Source organism: Semicossyphus pulcher, unplaced genomic scaffold (assembly GCF_022749685.1).
Source record: "Semicossyphus pulcher isolate SPU_LCO1_2020_fin unplaced genomic scaffold, fSemPul1.0.p SCAF_13, whole genome shotgun sequence".
NCBI lineage: Eukaryota > Metazoa > Chordata > Actinopteri > Labriformes > Labridae > Semicossyphus > Semicossyphus pulcher.
The window spans coordinates 21436876-21458210 of record NW_027211637.1 but is presented as its reverse complement, the minus strand read 5'-3'; the positions used below and the strand labels follow the sequence as shown (position 1 = coordinate 21458210).

The 21335-nt window shown below is 42.5% G+C and overlaps 3 protein-coding genes across 5 annotated transcripts; 2 read left to right on the top strand and 1 right to left on the bottom strand.

Moving 5' to 3' along the window:
• Positions 1-178: 178 nt before the first annotated feature.
• Positions 179-7558, top strand: qars1 (glutaminyl-tRNA synthetase 1). The gene is made up of 23 exons (XM_069660007.1): positions 179-354; positions 657-807; positions 1115-1224; positions 1315-1390; positions 1472-1536; positions 1657-1710; positions 2057-2120; positions 2212-2286; positions 2404-2489; positions 2588-2674; positions 2749-2848; positions 2942-3020; positions 3111-3350; positions 3437-3529; positions 3631-3768; positions 4640-4727; positions 4841-4987; positions 5110-5211; positions 5301-5393; positions 6332-6459; positions 6545-6611; positions 6700-6825; positions 6978-7558. The coding sequence occupies exons 1-23, from the start codon at positions 244-246 to the stop codon at positions 7026-7028; spliced, it is 2331 nt and encodes a 776-aa protein (XP_069516108.1). The 5' UTR covers positions 179-243; the 3' UTR covers positions 7029-7558.
• A 770-nt stretch (positions 7559-8328) lies between these two features.
• LOC138590112 (transcriptional regulator QRICH1-like) lies at positions 8329-15240 on the top strand. Its single transcript, XM_069660669.1, has 12 exons — positions 8329-8431; positions 9215-9505; positions 9585-9680; positions 9895-10035; positions 10133-10903; positions 11001-11178; positions 11279-11433; positions 11551-11665; positions 11759-11867; positions 12108-12256; positions 12365-12455; positions 14063-15240. Exons 2-12 carry the CDS (start codon positions 9251-9253, stop codon positions 14247-14249), a joined length of 2247 nt encoding a protein of 748 aa, XP_069516770.1. The 5' UTR covers positions 8329-8431; positions 9215-9250; the 3' UTR covers positions 14250-15240.
• On the bottom strand, positions 15120-21291 carry LOC138590113 (receptor-type tyrosine-protein phosphatase V-like). Of its 3 annotated transcripts, none has more exons than XM_069660670.1 (11): positions 21127-21291; positions 20629-20703; positions 19452-19564; positions 19277-19367; positions 19094-19170; positions 18864-18998; positions 17781-17903; positions 17487-17647; positions 17217-17352; positions 16214-16275; positions 15120-16095 (listed from the first exon to the last, which is right to left on the bottom strand). In XM_069660670.1, exons 3-11 carry the CDS (start codon positions 19560-19562, stop codon positions 15894-15896), a joined length of 1098 nt encoding a protein of 365 aa, XP_069516771.1. In that variant the 5' UTR covers positions 19563-19564; positions 20629-20703; positions 21127-21291; the 3' UTR covers positions 15120-15893. The 3 variants fall into 3 exon arrangements, with proteins under 3 accessions (XP_069516771.1, XP_069516773.1, XP_069516772.1); XM_069660672.1 differs by having other exon boundaries at positions 19452-19551; XM_069660671.1 differs by having other exon boundaries at positions 21192-21291.
• Positions 21292-21335: the final 44 nt, after the last annotated feature.

Genomic DNA, 21335 nt, shown 5'->3' with positions numbered 1-21335 from the left:
GTAGGCCCTCTGCCATGTCAACACAACTGATGATTGGCTCTCTCGCTCGTAGTAGGCGGTAACCTCCATCAAACTCATCTACGATTGGTCAATTCCATTCTTACCCGCGATGTCCTATTGGCTATTTTTTATTTCTTTGAGGTGTACAGGAAGTCGTCCCTCGCTTCTTCCCCGAGAACCGAAATCGTGTGCGGTGGTGGTGTGTCTGGGTGGCTCTGAGTTTGCCGGTAAATACGGTGGAAAATGGCGGATACGTTGGCACTTTTCACTTCCATTGGGCTCAGTGAGCAGAAAGCGAAAGAAACGCTGAAAAATGAATCGCTGAGTTCTGCACTGAAGGACGCAATTGTTCAGGTACGAGCCAGCGTATATAGGAAACTCAACTGTCAGGAGGGGCAGCTGTGAAGTATGACTGACATTCACTTTCTCTTTTTAGCTCACTTGTTGAATCCACGATCAGTTGTTCTGTCTTTTAAATTGGTTCTAATAAAGGGGGATTGTCTTGATATGTTTCACTGAACTTTAGTAGTTGTTATGGCACGGTTACTAAACTTTAGATTTTCCCTGTCATTCCTTGCTGAAACGAAGTCCAATGGCGCATGACCTATGCACATTTTAAAGGGGGAAAAATCTGCTCTCCTCACTGCTTTCAATAGGCTCAAAACGTCCGTGGCGCATCAGGAGTGGACAAAACCATGGGTACATTGCTGTACAGTATGGCTTCTCGCCTTAAAGACACCAAACGCCTGGCATTCCTTTCAGGCAGTATAGCCCAGTGCAAAATCTGTACAGAGCTACAGCTGGCAGGTAATTTGAACGAATTTTTAGCATGTCCAACCTGACTGATCACAGCAATTAGTAACCCACAAGGAACGATCATGGAAAATATGTAAGATCCTTAACACAAGAAAGCAATATTTACAGATTCAATGCAATATATTCACTCACCCACCTCACACATAATAGAGTTTGTTTGAACAAAGTCTGAGATGATCTTTCACTACAGTAGTTTGACTATTGCTGAGGAAAAAAGCACAACTAATGGGTATAGCACCTGTTTAAATGAATGAGATTGGTTTGTGGACATGAAAGATGTCCTCCCTCTTTTCTGCAGCTGCCCTGGACTTTGTGAAGAGCCATCCTCAGGACCCCATCAACCAGAAGGAGTTTGAAGAAGCATGTGGAGTTGGTGTGGTCATTACACCTGAGCAGATTGATGATGCAGTAAGTGCATGAGCTTGCATCTCCATGAATGATCTTTTTTTACAAGCTTTACTGGGCGTGGTATGTTCAGTGACATGGAATGTTGTTCAGGTGGAGAAGGTGATCAAGAAGCACAAGGAACAGCTGTTAAAGGAGAGGTACCACTTTAACATGGGACTTCTAATGGGTATGATCTCATACTTTTAATTAGTTGAGCATTGTTAACAGACAGACAGAATGTTTCCCTGAGCTTTTTTGTCTCTTACAGGAGAGGCACGTGCTGCCCTAAAATGGGCTGATGGAAAGGTGATCAAAAATGAGGTGGACATGCAGGTGTGTTTTAAAACAGAGAATTTTAACAGCAGGTCATTGTGATTTGATATGTGCATCTGTTATTTTTTAAGGTCTGTACTACAGCCTACTGTAACTAATCTCTCTCTCTGTTCTTTAAAGGTCTTGCATCTCTTAGGACCCAAGACAGAGGCAGACCTTGAGAAGAAACCTAAGGTAACACACTTCACGTTTATTAAAGGAATACTTTCAGGAAACGCACTCAATCGCGTTCTTCCTGCATCAAGTCAAAAAATAGTATACCCACTGGGGGAAAAAATCCTCGCTTGTTGTTTATGCACTTTTTTGTGGATTAAACAAATAATATATACAAGTGTTCTTAAGAAAACTGTAAAGCTATGTTTACGCTAAGCTAAGCTAACAAACTACTATTTATAGCTTCATACTTAGAATACAGACATGAGAGTTGTAACTCTGTGCAATCCAATTTTTTTTTATAATTTAACTGCTGTGCGCTTAATGTGTGGACTTCACCTGTGGTTAATCTCTAACTATTTTGCAGCCCCAGAAAGCTAAAGTCGTAGAGACTGAGACAAAGGTGAAGAAAGAGGAGGCTGCAGTGAACTGTAAGCAGCAGACAGAAACTCATTTCTTTGTTTATGTTTGTGTGTAGTGGTGGTACGCTTATTTTGTAACTGTGATTTTTGTTTTGTTTAGGTGACGCTATGACGGGGGAGGGAAAGTCACTGATGGCGCAGCTCCGAGGAGATGCGCTGAAGTTCCATAAACCAGGTGAGAAGAAACCACCTGTACAATGATGCAGCTGCGGCTCTGCTTGTTTCATACTCTATAAAGCAATTTAAAGGATCTACTCACTAAGTACCTTTCAACTTGCCTTCGTTCATATAGGAGAGAACTATAAAACGGAGGGCTATGTGGTCACGCCGAACACAATGACCTTGCTTAAAAAGCACATGGAGATCACTGGTGGACAGGTGCAAACTTTATTTGTGTTACTCTTAACTTTTGTTGAAGAAACGTGAAGTTGAAAATGATTTTATATGTTGATTCTTCTCTTTTAAATTGCCTTTAGATTCGTACTCGTTTTCCTCCAGAGCCCAACGGTATCCTTCACATTGGACACGCTAAAGCTATCAACTTCAATTTTGGCTATGCAAAGGTACATTACATTCTGTCCTCCATCACTCTCATCTTTGTGCCGCTGTTTATTTTAAACTTTGCTTCTTTCTGCAGGCAAACAATGGAATTTGTTTCTTGAGGTATGATGACACAAATCCTGAGAAAGAGGAGGAAAAATACTTCACAGCTATCAAGGACATGGTGGAGTGGCTTGGTAAGTTTGACTCTGATGATCCATCATCCTTTGATCGAAAGAAAGCTTACATTCCTGAAAATAAGATCTCATCAATATTTCTTTCATACACAGGCTACGAACCTTACGCTGTCACGCATGCATCAGACAACTTTCAGCAGCTCTATGATCTTGCTGTGGATCTTATTCGCAGGTGAGTGTGGGAACTACAGTAAGTGTATGCCTTGATTTGTCTGCATAAGCTGGTAGATTATTTTTGATGCTATCCTTTGTCTTTCTCCAGGGATCATGCGTATGTGTGCCATCAGAAAGGGGAGGAACTGAAGGGCTACAACGCGCCTCCATCACCCTGGAGAGACAGACCCATCGAAGAGTCCCTGGTGTTGTTTGAGAGGATGAAGAAGGGCCTGTTTGCTGAGGGAGAGGCTACGCTCAGGATGAAGATGGTCATGGAGGACGGGAAGACGGACCCTGTGGCGTACCGTATCAAATACACGCCGCATCATCGGACGAGAGATGAATGGTATGAAAATATGAACTGTTTTGCTTTTTCTCACCCTGGTACATTTTTCTCACAACAAGCTGAGTTCTTTTTATGTCTCTCTGCAGGTGCATCTACCCCACATATGACTACACCCACTGTCTGTGTGACTCCATTGAAAATATCACACACTCACTCTGTACCAAAGAGTTCCAGGCCAGGTATACACGGATCCTTTTACAATGATCTATCGTTTCTTGTAGGCATAAGAACTCTTGTAATATTCACCTTCTTTCTTTGGGTTCTTTTATTTTCATTGCAGGCGTTCATCATATTTCTGGCTGTGTAACGCTCTGGATGTGTACTGCCCTGTTCAGTGGGAGTATGGCCGCTTGAACCTCACCTACACTGTTGTGTCCAAGAGGAAAATCATCAAACTGGTAGAAACTGGTGTTGTCAGGTAAATTAGAGTTTTTTCCAACGTGTTAGTTATTTATAAAGATTAACAGTCAGTTTAGTAATGTACAGAAGCCCTTAGCGGACATGCATCCACACATTTTATTTACTCCGTTATGATAATGAGTCATTGCTGGTCGTTTTCTCGAGATCTCGCCTCATTTTTGCCGTTATCTCAGGGTAACAGAGCTGGTTTTCTCATGATAACGGGACAAATTTTCAGCGCTCTATAAAACAAAACAACAGGCTGGTCACTGTGATATTACAGACCACCACATGCCATGCTGCCATTGCCGACAGTAACAGGGTAAATTAAGCCTCTTTCTATGTTCATTTTGTGACTTTGCAGCTCCGGGGATGCAAGTTATGGTCATCTGACGTGACAGTGGTGATAACGTCGTAACGTCGTGATAACATGATAGATAAGTCGAGATCTCGAGAAACGACCAGAAATTACGCGTTATTACGGGAAAGCGGAGTAAATAACATGTATGGATGCATGTCTGCTAAGGGCTTCCATAGTAATAAATATCATAGATGGGCCATAAAATACCTAGTAGTCTGAAGCAGTTATTCACCACACACAGAAATAGTTTTTTGTGGTTTGGAGCAACAGTTGAATTATGATTTTTGTGAATTTGAAAATCTGCTATAAGTTGCACACATACATGGTGGCTACTGACTGAAGTTTTTTGTAATATGTAATAGTTAACCTATGTTGACAAAAGAACAGCACTTTAAGCGCTTGAGGAACGTGAGAAATGTTACGAATCCTATGAATGTAAAGGGTTAAAGTCCTCAATCAAAAGCTTAAACTACTCTTAGTAATAACAAATAGAATCTGTCAGGTTACAGTAAAGGAATTCTAATTACAGAGATTGGGACGATCCCCGACTCTTCACTCTGACTGCGCTGAGGAGAAGAGGTTTCCCAGCCGAATCCATCAACAACTTCTGTGCTCGGGTATGCAGAAAGGATGGGTGGATGGAGGGATGAATGAGTTGATGGAGAAACCAGTAATTACATGTAAGAGGAAGGTGGTTTTGTGTGATGATATGTTCTATATAATCTGGCAGGTTGGAGTCACAGTTTCCCAGACAACAACAGAGCCTCACCTTCTGGAGTCGTGTGTGAGGGACGTGCTGAACGACACAGCACCCAGAGTCATGGCCGTGCTGGAGCCGCTGAAAGTCACCATAACTAACGTTTCTGAGAACTCAAAGGTTGGACAACATTTATAAATCCACAGACATTCAACCTGTATTATCCTGTATAATGTGTCTTCTACATGATATTAAACATAATTGGTGCTGAGTCTTCCTTCTGTCTTCCTCTTTCGTCACAGTCAGATGTGCGAGTACCAGATTTTCCGGCCAACGAGGCGAAAGGCAGCCACACGGTTCCATTCACACGAACAATCTTCATTGAAGAGAGTGACTTCAGAGAGGTAAAACAAATGGATATATGCCCTAACGGTAATATCTTGTTTGTTCAGCTTTTTGATTTTGTACAGATGATGATGGGCTGATTTTACAGGTGATGGAGAAGGGCTACAAGCGTCTGACCCCGGATCAGCCTGTAGGTCTGAGGCATGCTGGATACGTCATCTCTGTCCAGAAGGTCATCAAGGTAAGACTCCAAATGTTTCAAGGTGTGGTCAAACCAGATTTAATGCCTGGCCCAAACTAAAAGCCCACATGACCATATATAATCATAGATTTAATGCTTTTGCTCCTTTGTGTGTGGAGAGCAATGATTGCACCAAAACAGCACACCACACACTAACAGATTCAGTCACCAACAACCTGACTCGTCCTGACTCTCAAAACTGGAAATCTTGCAAAACTCTCGCGGTCAAATGAGTCTTTAGAGTAAACAAACATTGCGGACGACAGGCAGGAATAATTGCAGATGATAGTTTTTTGACTTTTTGCTGAAAATTCAGGAAGCAAAAAGAACAAACTGGATGAAGTGGTGGAGACGGCGTGAACATGGGCTGTACGTGTTTACTTTATGCCCCCTGTTTACTTTTGTCGCCATGGCTGCGGTTGTTGTGCTTCCTTCTTCAATCAGCTTGCTCCCCCATTGGCTATTGTTTCGTTCCATGTGACACTCCACAGACAGCATGCTCGGCTGTCATCGGGGTTCCCCCCACGCAACAGGAGAACGGATTGTAAATATTGAACATATTTAATATTTATGATTTTAAATCGGTGTGGCCATGACGGCCATCCGAGCAGATCGGGGGAAGTAAAATCACTCTTAACATACCTCACACCACAGAAACATCTGGCAAGATAATCTTCAAAACCTTCAAAAAATCTGGACTTTGCTTACGATTGTCGGAAGGCAGGAATCGGGCCAAAAATCGTCCCAATTATCTTGTCGTGTGTACCCCGCTTTAGTGTGTCAAATAGCAGTTCACACCACTCTGTCGTGCAGTAAATTTATTAGCAGTCCCAAGTAGAGTTTTCCAGGTTCCTTGGGGCTTATAAGAGTATTATTTTACATACTCTCTAGTCCATGTCCTCATTACATGTCATGTTGTCTTCCCTTTTGTCTCTCAGGACACTCGGGGTAAAGTGGTGGAACTGGAGGTGACCTGTTGCAGCTCTGAGACTGCAGAGAAACCAAAGGCCTTCATCCACTGGGTCAGCAAGCCGTTGGTGTGTGAAGTGCGTCTTTATGAAAGACTGTAAGTCACAAAAATCAATCAACTCTCATTCAAAAACATCACGTGTGTAGAAAAGCCAATTAAAAACTTCTCACTGTTTGTGTAGATTCTTGCACAAAAATCCAGAGGATACATCTGAAGTGCCCAACGGCTTCCTGAGCGACATAAACCCTGTGAGTACCTCTGTGCTGCTGTGACAGGACTGGTTAAGTGAGATGGAATGGTTTTGGTGATTGTTTTGTCTTGTTTTTTGTCATTTAGAATTCCCTGCATACGATCAGCAGTGCCTTAGTGGATACCTCAGTCAAAGGAGCAAAAGTTTTTGACAAATTCCAGTTTGAGAGGGTTGGCTACTTCTCGCTGGACCCCGACAGCACGTCAGACAAGGTACAGCAAGACTTAACTTTTATACTAGTATTATTAATATTATTTTATGTTCATCTTAGAGGCTATTTAAGAAGCGACTCTCGTTAAAAAACATCTCAGAATCTAGGCAGTATGAGCGTGAAGTGTAACTGTAATCTTTTTTTCCTCCTCAGCTCGTCTTCAACAGAACGGTCACCCTCAAAGAAGACCCTGGGAAGATCTGATAAACTGAGATCAAGCTGCACTTCCTGCTTCCCATGAGCCCACAGATACATGTCCAAATTGTTTGCATCACATTATGTGTAATATCAGCCAGCACACAGACTGCTTATTGTGAGAATGACTCAAATCAGATACGATATAATTACATTTTACATTGATTGGTCTAATTGAAATTGCAATATATATTTATATTTCTTGATTGTGGGCAGAATTTCTGCTGTAGCACTTCACTCAGTCTCAGGATAGGTCAGTCAGTGTCAGTCCTCTTGATTCATTTCTGATGTCAATCATTGTATTCACTCAGTGTTTCTTTGTTAAATGTATGCAACTCTGGACTGTTCAACAAGGATCTCCTGAATGTTGAATAAATATTGACTCTTTATGCTGATGTTACACAGAAGAGATGCTCTCAAATGCCATACATGACTTTCTTACAAAGGTGGTGAGTCACTGCCAAACCATCACGTTTTTTAAGACTCAGAGGGAATAAACTTATATCCTTTTGACAGGAAATGAAAATAAATACTATCAAAAAAACAGCAATGTCTCTGTGTTCATACCGTAAGTTATATTTTCTCCTACCAGTGATATTTTAGAGACCATTATATATTTCCATCACTATCAGAAGCCTATTGCCTAAAAGTAATGTTACCTCTAAGACAAACAACCAAAGCTAATGAGTATCTTATATGTTAAGGGAAAGTAAATATATGGAAATTCTGCCGAGAGTGTGACTTTTATCGTGTACAACAATTACTGTGAGGCGGATTTATGAAATTAAATTGCTAGATTAAAGGCTCCCACTCAGAGATAAAGATAACAGGGCTACACATTAATAATGCAGCAATTTAGATAAAGAAATACAATCTGAATTTAATGATGTGTCCTCTCATCCATTTTCCAAAAAGGTAAAATAAAGTTAAGGCAAATGCTCAAGCAGATATTCGGTCAAAACAAAAAGCAGTGTGGGAAATGCAGACCACGCTTAAGTATTGTGCGTGGGAATTAACCCTCAACTGCCCAGACCCTCCGGAGCACCACCCAAACATTCAGGGCATCTCTTTGGGACTACCTTAAAAGATTCAGAAGCCAGTGAACCACTAGGAGCGTCTGCCTGGCATAACTGGGTTTTAAGGAGGACTGACATCTACCCAATCTTGTTGGCTATTTTGCCTGTGCGTGTCGCCTTTAAAGGACCATCCTACATGCGCCTGTTATCGCGATATAATGCTATGGAAATACCGCGAGACCACGGCAGAGTTACAAATCGCTTGCTTATTGGTCTGGGGATGGTGTTGTAAGATGGCGCCCAACGAAATATGAGTGGTTAAGAAAAAGAAAAACTACTAGCTAGCCATCTGACGAAAACCACGGAAAATAAAGAATAAACCAGCTTCTTAGACAGGTCAGTAGCAATTCGCTTCCGTGCTCGTTTGAGGAGGGGCTACGTTTCGAGGGTGTAAAACCGCTCTTGGGCGGCTCCAGCCCCGGCCCGGTTGGTGAAGAGAGTTAGCTCACGCGCCTGCTAATGCTAGCCTTCTAGCTTTGGAGATAACAGTATTTTTAACGTCACTGACAGAAGAGAGCGTTACCCCTAGTAACAGTGTTTTCTGTTTGTGTACAAATCGTTCCTAGATATTGTGTTTTCTGCACACGATCCCGCTGTTGCACTTCTGCAAAACTAAACGGTGTCTTGGTATTATTTGCAAACAACACGCGGCTAGTTAGCTGTGTACCTGGCTATCCTAGCTTGTTGTGTAATCAGCTGTTAGATTAGCTGTTATAGAGCCATTGCACCAGGCACATTATCTTAACTTAGCAGTTGTGTACAACCTGCATGTTTTCATTATGCAGCAGTTCCCATCGCAGCTTTGAATACTGCATCGGATTTGGAAAGTGGCCGCGCTTTTGTCCCTGCTTGAAACACTGCTAGAATTAACCCTTTCCTATAATCAGCTCTCTGTGCTGCCACTGTACAGTGATCAGCGGTCCAGTTTGTAAATACCTAAATATTTAACTGATGTCAGTGCAGCTTTGTGTGTTTTTGTCGTGAGATCAGATATGTCTTCTATCGTCTTTGTTATTGTTATTGTTTGTTATTTGTTATTGTTTCAGATATAGACTGTTACTTAAGTTAGCATGCATTTAAATTTATTTATTTTAACTTTGAAATCCCACTTTCCCTCAGATCCCCCTTAATATAGAGAAGACACTGTTGGCAGCAATGAATAACTCCCTGGATGGTACAGGCTCCTACGAGGAGCTTGTGAGGCAGAAAGCTCGGAGCATCCCTCAGCATCGCATGAAAGAGTTCCTTGAATCCTTGGCCAGCAAGGGTCCAGATGCCCTGCAGGAGTTCAGCCAGCAAAGCGGAGACACTGCAACCACTACCACCACTATGGTCTACCAACAAGAGGCTAACTGCATCTACACAGACAGCACAGAGGTGGCGGGGTCGCTGTTGGAACTTGCTTGTCCGGTAAGGCTGTGAACTAAATGGTCACAAAGCTATCTGTGAGAGAGGGCTATCCTCTGACAGACACTGTGTTCTGGTGCAGGTTCAGGTGCAGGTGCAGCCGCAACAGCAACAGATACAGATACAGGAGTCGACGTCTCAACAGCAGCAACAGACTACAGAGCAACAGATAGTGCAGGTTTGCACCTTTTTTAGCACATTTTTACATTTTTATCATTAAAACGGTGTTCCACTTAATTTGGCCTACATTATTCCAATTGCTACTATGCGCTACCATGTTGTGTCTTTCACTCTGGCAAAGGTTAAGGCTGTCAATTCATGATGACAGTCAAGGGCTTCTCTTTTGAGGTGCTAGTGTGGCAGTAAAATAAAACTTTAAATAATATTGTCAGGTGCAGATCCAGGGTCAGCAGCAAGGTCAAATGCTGGGTCAAGTTCTCCAAGTGCCCTCTGGCTCCCATCAACAGCTTCAAGGTGTGACCACTGCACAGCTGATTCAGCCAGGGGAACTCACAGAGGAACAGCACCAACAGGTACCAATGTGTGCAGCATCAGTGTGTGGCAGAATTGCAAATTTTGTGGAGTTTGAATTTTACTTATAAGTTATCATCTGCTTCCCATGTGTTGTAGCTGCAAGCCCAGTTGGTGGCAGCTGTTGCAGGAGGACAACAGATCCAAATCCAGACGGTGGGTGCCCTCTCTCCCACCCAGCAGCAGGACAACACAGAGAGGAGGGTACTGGGAACTACTGTTGCCACATCACAGGGAGCAGGCGTCCTCCAGCCAGCCAAAAAGCGGAAGGTTGACATGCCCATCACTGTGTCCTATGCCCTGCCTGGGCAGCAAGTGGCCACAGTCCTGGCTATCCCTCAGGGACAGGGTCAGCAGCAAAGTTACGTGTCCCTGCGGCCAGACCTCCTAACTGTGGACAGCTCCCACCTTTATAGTGCTACAGGCACTATCACAAGCCCCACAGGGGAGACCTGGACAATCCCTGTCTATTCTGCTCCTGCTGGCTCCGGAGGCCGCGAGCAGGTCACACACATCGCCATCCCCCAGGAGGCCTACGGAACAGTGCAGGTCGCAGGGGCAAACACTACAACAATGACCACAATGCCAACACAAGTTACTATTGAAAACGACAAGCTTAAAGTCCCGGCCAGCCAGAGTCAGACAGCGCAGGCCGTTTCCAGCATAACAAGCTCTGGAGTAATGGGTGGCCAGGAGGAGGTGGTGCACACACTGGCAGCAAACACACTGTTCCCTGCCCAGCTGATGAACGGAAACATCCACATCCCCGTGGCAGTGCAGGGCTACTCCAACGCCACACAGTCTCTTATCTGGGATCCACAGCAGCAGGTGCTACACACGCAGGGGCTGACAGGCCAGGAACAGCTGCAGGTAATAACACAGTTGTTGTCATTCATTTTAGCTAGATATACATATAGAGTGTACATACTTGTTTGCATGAGGTAACATTGTGTTTGTGTGTTTGCAGGGTCAGACAGTGGTAGCAGAGGTAGATGGACAAGTCCAGCAGCACGTCCAGGTACAGGAGCTGCTGCTGCCTGCCACTCTGAAGCCAGAGGAGGGGCTGGACGTGTGGCGGCTTTGGGCTCAGCGGAAAAATGCAGAGCTGGACAAATCAGACACAACTAAACTAGCACCAATCGGCCGTAAGTGTACAACATGATTATTATAGTTCTAAAACAATACTTTATCCTTGCTACCCTGTTTTTATCTGTCTAATCACTGATATGTGTTTGTGGATCTTAGGACGTCAGGCACTGCGTTTCCAGGAAGACTTGGTGTCGTGTGCGGTAGCCGAGCTCTGCATGGGTCTCTCTTTGATGACAACGGAGGCTCGAGGGCTGGAAGCGGAGTCATATGAGTCTGATGTTCTTTACTATGTATTTCTGTGCATACAAAAGGTGAGCTCACCATTCACACACACTCTGCGCTCATCATCCATTCCAGCTCTGTTGGTACTTGGTTCAGATGAAGGAACAATTTTTGACTTCATGTTTCTTTCTCCATTTTTCCTGCAGTATCTGTTTGATAACGGTCGTGTGGATGACGTTTTCTCGGATCAGTACTACACGCGCTTCGCTCACAGTCTGCATCAGATCTTGGATCCTTGGAGACCATCTATTCATCCGCTAGGTGAGGACAAAAGTTGTAGGGTGCATAAAACCTGGGAGAAGTAGATTGTTGTTGCATTATTGTTTTTATTTAATAAACTCTTCTCTTTACCAGGTTACGTTATCCCCAGCCATGTGACCGAGGAGATGCTGTGGGAATGTAAACAGCTGGGAGCCCACTCTCCCTCAACGCTGCTAACAACTTTAATGTTCTTCAACACCAAGTGAGTTTCAACATTTCCCGTCATGCAGTGTTTACTTCAGTATCACAAATGAATGTTGTACTTCTTGTTGTTTTATACCCCCTAAAAGACGCCCATATCTTCATCTAGATGGCAGATACTTCCCAACCCACATGTTAACATACATATCTAAAGAAGACACTCTTTATCTCCCCTTTGCCTCCATATGGCTAACAATCAGCCATCAGACTAAATCAGTGAATGTATGTTATGTGTCAACAGGTATTTCCAGCTGAAGACAGTGGATCAGCATCTAAAAGTGGCCTTTTCTAAGGTGCTGAGACACACCAGGAAGAGCCCCAACAACCCCAAAGACAAGAGCACCAGCATCCGATACCTAAAGTCAACAGAGAGGTTCATAGGACAGAAAGGTGAGAGTGCACATACATTAGATTTGTGCTGATTTGTCTGAAAGGAAAAACCCCATTTAAGGGACTTTTTTTTTTTAATACTAATTTGGTGTCTTTTATTACGTTCAGTTACAGATGACATGTACTCAGAGCAGCTGGAGGACCCAGAGAACCCGCTGCGATGCCCCATCAAACTCTACGATTTCTACCTCTTCAAATGGTAAATATGAAGCCATCGTGTTTTTGTCTTGAAATACTAATCTTAAATCTTTTTTTAAACGCGAGTCAAGAGTTTCCCCTTTGAGGTGCTGCTGCCACCTTTTATAAATAAAACTCTTGTGTTCATGTTATTGACATGGGGTGTGGAGTACAGGCTGCCCTCAGTGTTCAAGTGGTTAAACTTGACAGAACATTGTTGCTAGGCAACTAAAGAAACATGAGTTCTGTATAAAAACTCTTCCCTTTTCTCCTCTCAAAAACGCTGAATGATTTTTATGTCTTCAACAATATGACGAGAAATAAAGGCAACTGACTCTTTTGCCCTTTGCTGTCTATAAAATATGTCAGTGTCCTTCACAGCTTGTGAATACGGAGAAAAGACTTCAGAAAAATCAGTGTTAATATATTGTAACTGTTTCAGTTCAAAATGCCACAGATTCACTATTTCTCAGTTTTCCAATGTGAGGATTTTTTGGTTTCTAAGTTAAACATTGTTTTTGACTGTTGTCAGTCGAAACGTCCTGGATTCTGACGCATTGTAATCTGCAGATTTTCCAGGTTTCTAACATTCTGTTTGGAAATTTAACTAAACTAAAAACTAAAATTAAATTTGTATTTTATTTGGTAGGGATGATCCAGTTTCACATTGTTAATACTGACCTTGAAACTCATGTGCTGCAATTAGAGTTAGTAGCTTTTTACATGTACAGTGAATTTAAATATACAGCTGTCAGTATCGTAGAACTACAATGCACTACAGAAGCAGAAATACAATGAAAGCATATACCCCATTGGACATGCAGCAATACACCTTGGTAATGTTGAGTACAACTAGCTTAAAATTAAAATAGTAGCGTAAAATCCGCAATATAAGACGCAGTATGTTCCCCAGAGCGAAAAAGTTTTCTATAGCTTTTTATTAGTAAAACATGTATACAAGTTATTAACACTATTTCAATTTATTTTATGTTGAAACACCTTCAAAAAGCACACAAATCACAGCCTACCATCTGTTTTCGCCATGTTGAGTTTGCAATCCTGCTAGCTACCGGTGCTGTAGTTCAGCCCAGCCTACTGTAACGTTGATTATTGTGAGGATGGCAGCTGCACTGGCGATCATGACAGCACATGTCTAAGGTGAAGCTTTAGCTCGATTATAGCGCCACCGTCTGGGTAAAATACCCCAACGCAATAAAATACTTTTCTCTGCATTTCATACTGGTATATTGGTCGCACTGGTGTGCGGTGTATTGGCCAGGTCTCCCTTGACAATGAGCTAATTCATACTTACCTGGTAAAATAAGGGTTAAATAAAATAAAATGGAATGCACTTTTTAGAAGACATTGTTTTCTTCACTTTGTTGTGTATCTGGATTCAGTTAGATTTCTGTTGGTAATTCTTTCCAGATTGTAAAAACTTTTCCTGAGCAGACACAGGCATCCACTCTGGCATTAAACCTTCCCACTAATCCCCACCCACCGCTGCAGAGAACATTTTTTAATAAAACTTTATTGTATGCGGTGATGACGCAAAGCTGTAACGTTGACATCTGGTAAATAAGTGGATCCTGAAATCGGCTCACACTGTGTCCTCTGTTCCCCTCTCAGTCCGCAGAGTGCTAAAGGTCGAAATGACACCTTCTACCTGACTCCTGAGCCCGTGGTGGCTCCAAACAGCCCCATCTGGTACTCGACTCAACCCATCCCAAAAGAACAGCTGGAACAGATGCTCGCCCGCATCCTCGTCGTCCGTGAAATCCAGGAAGCCATTAACATGTCGGAGAGTGTGCACTAGTTGGACTAGAGGAGAACAATACATGGACTAGACTCTTCCTCTTACTCGTCACCCAGCCTTTGATTGCTCATTATCAGTAGTTTTCTATTCTCTGACACCCCCTTGTGGTCTTTAAGGGTGGCATGTATATGTTTATATTCATTATGTGTCAGCATATCTTACACATGGACTGTACATACACAACCAATACAGATATTAGTTTGTCTTATTAAGGCAATCTGTTAACCGTTAAGTTTTTCTTCTTCTGTTCTTTTGGCCAAAGGATGTAGTGTCTAATCTTTTTTATTGGACCTGAACTCTAATTTAAATGTTGTTTTAACTGTTGGTTCCCCTCACCAATAGTCAGGAACACTTGTTTCTTTTCTGTCCTGTTTTGTTTTAATCTGTAATATATTTCATATATATTTTCACTGGGGTTGGCCTGCGCTATGCTGCTTTTCCTAGACACTGCTCTACTTTCCCTCATCTGCCTTTTGTCACTGTTAAGTCTCAGAATACCTCGGTGGTATTAAGACTCCTTTTATGTAGCCAAAAATAGGCTATCGTGTGAATTCTCCCTTATTCTTTGTACTTCACTCTCGTCGGCGTTGAGCAGAAACCGCACACAACGAACTCTGGAGATGACTTTGCTTGTTAGTAAATGCTACTTGGGCTGTAGCGCCCCCTGTTGGACTAGCTCAGCGGCATAAAACCACATCAGGACACGGACTTTATTGCAATACAGTGACATGCAGCCACAAGCACTTGCCACATGGTGGAGACGTGGCAGAGGGAGGACAGAGGATGCCGAACTGCTGCTTGATCCTCCTCTCTCTCTTTCCGACCATCACTGACCCCAAAAACACTCCGGACGAGGGATCTATTGTATCATACATGTTTATTACCAGACAGATGAAAGACTCTAAAAAGTGGGTTAGCCCTTAATGTTCTATAATGTATTATACTCATAGCTCCTTCATGTACTGTAATAGGTTTCAGTCATCAAAGGAGAATGGCAGTGCCTGTGTGTTTTTGAAACATGACCTTTTTTGTACAGCCACTATACCATGTGTCTGCCTTTGTAGCAGGTCTGCTATCAATTCTGCACATGCATCTTTACGTACTGATAGCCTGCGTTGTGTGATATAAAATGGTGCACAATGAGTTTTTCAGAAAACCTGAATAAAAGTCATCTCAAATAATCACTTCATCACCAGTTGAGGCAAACAAAGACACAAAAACATGCATTATACAAACAAATTGATCCACCTGTACACAGGAGGCATGTAGAGTGTTTTTCTGTTCTAAGGGACCCGTCGGCATGCTTGTGTGATTCCTCAGAATTTAACTTTATGCACAGACGGCAGCCTCGTCACTGTTCCCATGAATCTCAAGGTAAGTGATTCATAGTAGAGGAACAGGATTGACCGGACTCGCAGGTTTTTTCCTTTATCTTTCGCGCTGTAACAAAGGGAAGTGCTGCGTCTGTGCTTTTTCCAGCGTGTATTTGCATGCTGATAGGCCAGTCTTCTACCTGCAGGGCCTGTCCTCACAGCACACAGAGCATTATTGCTGCACCTTTAGTCCTTCCTGTTCGGGTACAGATATGAGGGCATTTTTAGTGTTTATTTAACCCAGTTTCATGCTTCTATTGTTTATATAGCTTCAGGAGTTGTGTGAGCCAGTCTTAAACACTGATGATGAAGGCAGTAGCCTCCTCAGTAGGTTCCCAGGGTGTAAAATCTGCTGCATTGTAATCTGTGGCTGGTCTGACGGGGGTATCTGTCGATGATGGTGATGTCTCCTCCTCCCCTCTCGTCCTCCGCGTCCAGAGGAGCTTTGGGATCGTTCTCCTTGAGTTTGTGGGCTGCCGGGAAGGACAAGACACCTAATTAAAATCAAGTCTAATAATACGCGCTGCCAATGCTGAAAGTGAATCTGCTGTGTGTTGCTGCTCACTGGGAGCGTATTTCTGTTATTCTCACCTTGCTGAGGTTCCTCCATTGAGCCAGCGTAGCAGACACTGGTAAACAAATATGTACTGCTCCTGTGTACACACAATGGGATGAGCATGTAATGAGGACGCTGCCTATTATTCATACAATATGCTAGAGCACACAGTTTTAACGAGCGTGGAGATGATGGATTCATGAGTAAGTAAGCAATACAATTTGTGTCCGCCAATTTCAGGTATGCATCCAAATACATCTGAAACAACAACCTAAGCAAGAATGCAGTCAATTGAACTACATATGAAGTATCTTTTATTTTTTTACGCATAGTTATAAGACCAGGTAGGCTGGGATATACACTTAGTATTATGCTATGGTGGTATGGCGCTTTACTGCCAACTCAATATGTCTAAAAAGTAAGATATGATGCTATAGTAAGCTAAGCTATCCATGGAAACAGAAAGAGCTGTTTCTCTCTGTGTCTAATGCTAATGATAGGCTAAGCTAGCTTTAGCTTTATACTTAGCACACAGATTTCAAACTCTCTAGAAGAAAGAGAATATGCTGAAAATGTCAAACTATTCTGTATAATGGATACTAGAATTTTACATGTAAAAAAGGTTTCACCCAGGACTTTCTATTTTTACCTAAAGCAGCTGAAGGAACTTATATTTTGTGTCCATTTTGGCACCCCTGTGGATAAAGCAGCTTTACTTTTCTTATCATCTGTCCCATTTGTGTGAAGTATTTTTTTTTAGGGTTAAAATGTCCTCGTGCTTTAACATCCCAACTTCTCACTGAACCTTTGCCAAGGAATTGTACACAGAGGCTCTGTCAGTCTGCACGTTGTGACTTAACTTGTTGGAATCTGACCTGGTGAGAGCGCTGACAGGCATTAAAGTTATCACATGGCTGTTGATCTGGTTTGCTTATTTAGGTCATACAATTTCATCAGTTTCAAATTCCTTAAAGTATATTGAAGTTAAGATTTCAAACTTCCTCTACCACAGCAACTCATTCTCTACTCTGGACTGACCAGATTCTGGACCATCCACGTTCGATGTAACCGTAGGTCCTCCACAGCGGCCCTGATATCAGGCTGGATGCCCCTTGCACACAGCTGCATCAGCCATAACAGAGTCACAAATGTCCCCGAACGCCCAACGCCTGCACTGAAACACATACAGATGCAACATGTGATTGGTTAACCTCTAAAAACTCTGCAGGATGAATACTGAAAGGGGCACTTTTTTATAAGCAGGTAATGTGAATTCCTGAAGGAGAGGGTAAAGTTCAGAGGTCAAACCTGCAGTGCACCACAGCCGGCCCCAAGCGTGGAATGGCTTGCAAATGCTGCCGCACATGCTCAGTAAAGTCACAGAGGGAGGATGAGTCTTTAGGGACGCCCCGGTCCGGCCAGGCAGGGTAATAGTAGTGTGTGATTATCCTGTCTGTCGGGCAGTCTCTCTGAAACACAAACCCTTTCCTTTAATCCAACCACAACAACTTCTTTGATTGTTTGGCGGTCTGGCAGTGCACACAGAACAGCAGTAGCTGAATAAAGAAACCAAAGGGAATGACAGATGTGGGTTTGGCTCACCTGTCTGAGGTTGATGCTGGTGACAAAATAACCTGGACCTTTTTTACGGGTCACAGTTGTCACTTGGATCAGTCCATGATAAACCGTCCCTTGTTCCAGAGGCCAATACTTATCACACCACACCTGCACACACAGAAATAAACACATTATTATTAAAAAGACTGCAGTTCTTTCCTGCTTAAAGTTTGAGAAGATTGATACTTCTCTGTGTAAGGTAAATATCAGGTTGCCACCATGAACTGGCTAGCTTAGCTTAGCATAAAGAGTGGAAATTGGGGCAGACCAGTAGCTCTGTGGAAACACAACAATAACCTCATCATACCACCCTTTAAGCTCACTAATTAACACAATATATTGTGTTTGTTTATACCTGACAAAGACTTAAAGTTGTGGACTACTTTTTGTCTGCCTACAGTCTGGCATTGAACCCACTATGAAGCCATCACTTAATGGCAAAACAGTACAACAAAAAAACACGTGTTTTCTTAACAGATGCCCGTGGACAATATTGCTTGTCAATGCCATCTTATATCTAGATATAATCTCGGAGATTTCAGTTTTGTTGTCTTTGGTGGCACCTAATGGTGATAAACATCATTGCGGGAGGACACTTCCCAATTTAACCAGACGTCCACGGTTGGCTCCGGTTGTAACTCTAAATTTTCCTCGTTGACGGTCGCTTTCCTTTTCAGACAGTTTGCCTTCATCTGAGCGTCGAGTTTGTTTCTTTTTCTTTGGATTTTCACTTATTGTTGAAGTTGTATCTGTAGTCATCGTTCTTTTCTTTGTTTGTTCAGCCATAGTAGATTACTGTTTACTCGCAACACTTGCAGAGACCGGAAAAGCAGCCGCTTAGCTCCGCCTACTCTCTCTGGCAGAGCAACCACTGCTGGGTGATGGAAAAAAATGTCATGTGATTTTTTCAGACACTGGCTATAGCGACATATCGAACTCTTGACAGGAAAAAAATTTGCCCAAAAATGTGAATGAAATATTTTTCATTGGAACATTCAGAGGTAAAGACATAACATAGCACCAACCAACCAACACTGACACACACATAATTGAACGTGTCTTTCTTACTGTGTCCTTGTTTTTCAGAGCGGTCACCATGACGATTATCTGGACATTTTGCTCCCACACCATCCTCCAGAAGTCAGCCATGGTGTTGCGCAAAGGACCCTGAGTGCAGATGAAGTCTCTTTCTGATCCTCCCCCCTGAATGCAGACACACATCATTAACATATGCAGTTGACGGGTAGTGCAGCAGGAAGACATGACAAATTTGTATGAGGAAGTGAATGAGTTCTTACTGGCACAAAGCTTGCGTTGATGTAGTCGCTGTGTGGTAAGGAGTTTTGAACGGACAGCCTGACTCGACAGTGGTCATCTGCAACCAGACGTGGTCAGAAAATGGAAAACAGACGTATAAAAAGTCTCATGCATTGCCACACATTTATGCTGCAATCTTTTCTAGTATGATGTTTTGCGCTCACATGGCAGTATGTAGGGGTATCTGTTCTTCTCTCTGTTGGCCTCCAGGTCCCCCGCTCTGGTGGGGAGGTCTTTCCCAACATCATTTAACTCCTTAACAAAGGCGAAGCACACATGAGAGACGATTCTAGCATCACAAATCGCTATCCATGTTCAATTATCAAACGTTATAGTTACCTCGAACTCCTGTTTAAAGCCTTGGTTGTCATTGGCTGCAAGAGTCTGGCATCGAAATTGAAACTCCTGTAGAATTTGCGCCCTTGAGTAAGTTTGCACCCTGTGAGACATGACTGCATAACGTTAAACCACGTTCCTATGTTTGACACACTCAGGCATTAAGGATGTTCCTGGTTGTATTGTATATTTCTTTTAATGTTATGAATAAAAAGACCAAAACCAACAATTCATTGCTTCTTAAAAGTATTAACTTTGTAGTCAAACCTTGACATAGCTAATTTATTTGTGCCATAAAACTTTATCCAAAAGTATTCAAACACACTGAAGTTAGAATCAGAATCAGAATCAGCTGCAGCACACCTAATTTAAAGGTAAAAATAGACCTTCATGTGTGTGAAATGTCACAGAAACACCTTTCTGTTGCAACACAGTTGAACTGCAGCACTGTTACGTTCCCCGAATGTGTTTAGGGGATGAGGGGATTAACAACAATACATTAATACTGCAATCTTTGCATCAACTGGCCGTACCTGTCCATGACCAACCTGTTTCCCTGGGTAAGTGACGGTCGCGTTACCAAACTCACACTTGGCATCGTTGACCCTTAACCTTGCCAAGTGTGAGTTTGGTAAAGCTGCAGTCACGCGTAACAAGCACAAACTACAGAATCAGAAACCGTATAACCCTCATAAAGGAGGGATTCATTGTCGGGCAATTGTACTAGACTGCATTAGGTTTACCTACATGTACCTAATAAACCAGCAACTGAGAAAAGATGAAAATATTCAGTGCTGAGAGTAGCTTTAGTAGTAAAACATTGAGAGACTAACTAACACATCATCAGTTTGGGTCTTTTCATGGAATAGGTTGACAGTAGATTTAGATTGCCAAAGGAAATCCAACAGGATGAAAAATTCATTCATACACAAGCCATTACACAACTAAATTATTTTGCATTTATTTCTCAACAATGTAATGATGGTACGGCCTTCAGTTGTCCTTATCCATTTCAGTGTTGTATCTAAATTTGATTGATTGTGCTTTCTATGTTTTATGTTTTTTACCTGCCTGCAAAGCAAATTTCCCTCAGGGGACAATAAAGTTAAAGTTGAAGTTGAAGTTGAAGTAGTAAAAATAAAGAGTACAATCAGGATGCTAAAAGCAATTCTGTGCTTACCTCATGTCTTTTTAGTTGTTAACCTTGTTCTTGTAACGGGTGTTGAATGATGCCAGGATGTTCAGTGTTGATGGTCTGAAAAAATCAAAACAAATCCTATTTATTAAAGAAAACAATAATCAATTTAAATCAATCAATTGAAAAGCGATACACTTAAACTAAAACTCTGTTCACATTGTGTCTGCCTCTTGTCTTCCACTCCCTCAGTTGTAAAAAAGAAACAGAGGTGCATGACCACACACAACAGTGCAATGCAAGCGTAACGCATGTAATAGAGTTAAATGCTTTCACTAGTTTGTTTGCATTTGTTTATGCCCTGAGGTAGCCGAGTTATGCTTTTTAACTCAATCAAAGCAGATGACACATTCAAATATATCTCCACCCTAGCCGCCCTTTAAAGTAGAAAGGCCTACCAAACAAGAACAGACCAACACTCACACAGCATAATTATTAGCTCTGACACAACAAGTACTCAAACCTGCCCCAACAGGTTCTCACCTCCAAACAAGAGAGCAGAGCAGAGTCCCAGCAGGTTTAGTATCTCATGTCCGATTCAGGATTACCTTTCCAAAATGTGCTCTGTTGGTTAAAGTCTACAGAGAGCTGAAGAGAAAAAGTCCATGGCTGAACTGCTCCAAGTCATCTAAAAGTTGTCTGGTTATAATTAAGCGCTCTCTTCTGTTCTTTCCACAGAGGAGGAGGTGATA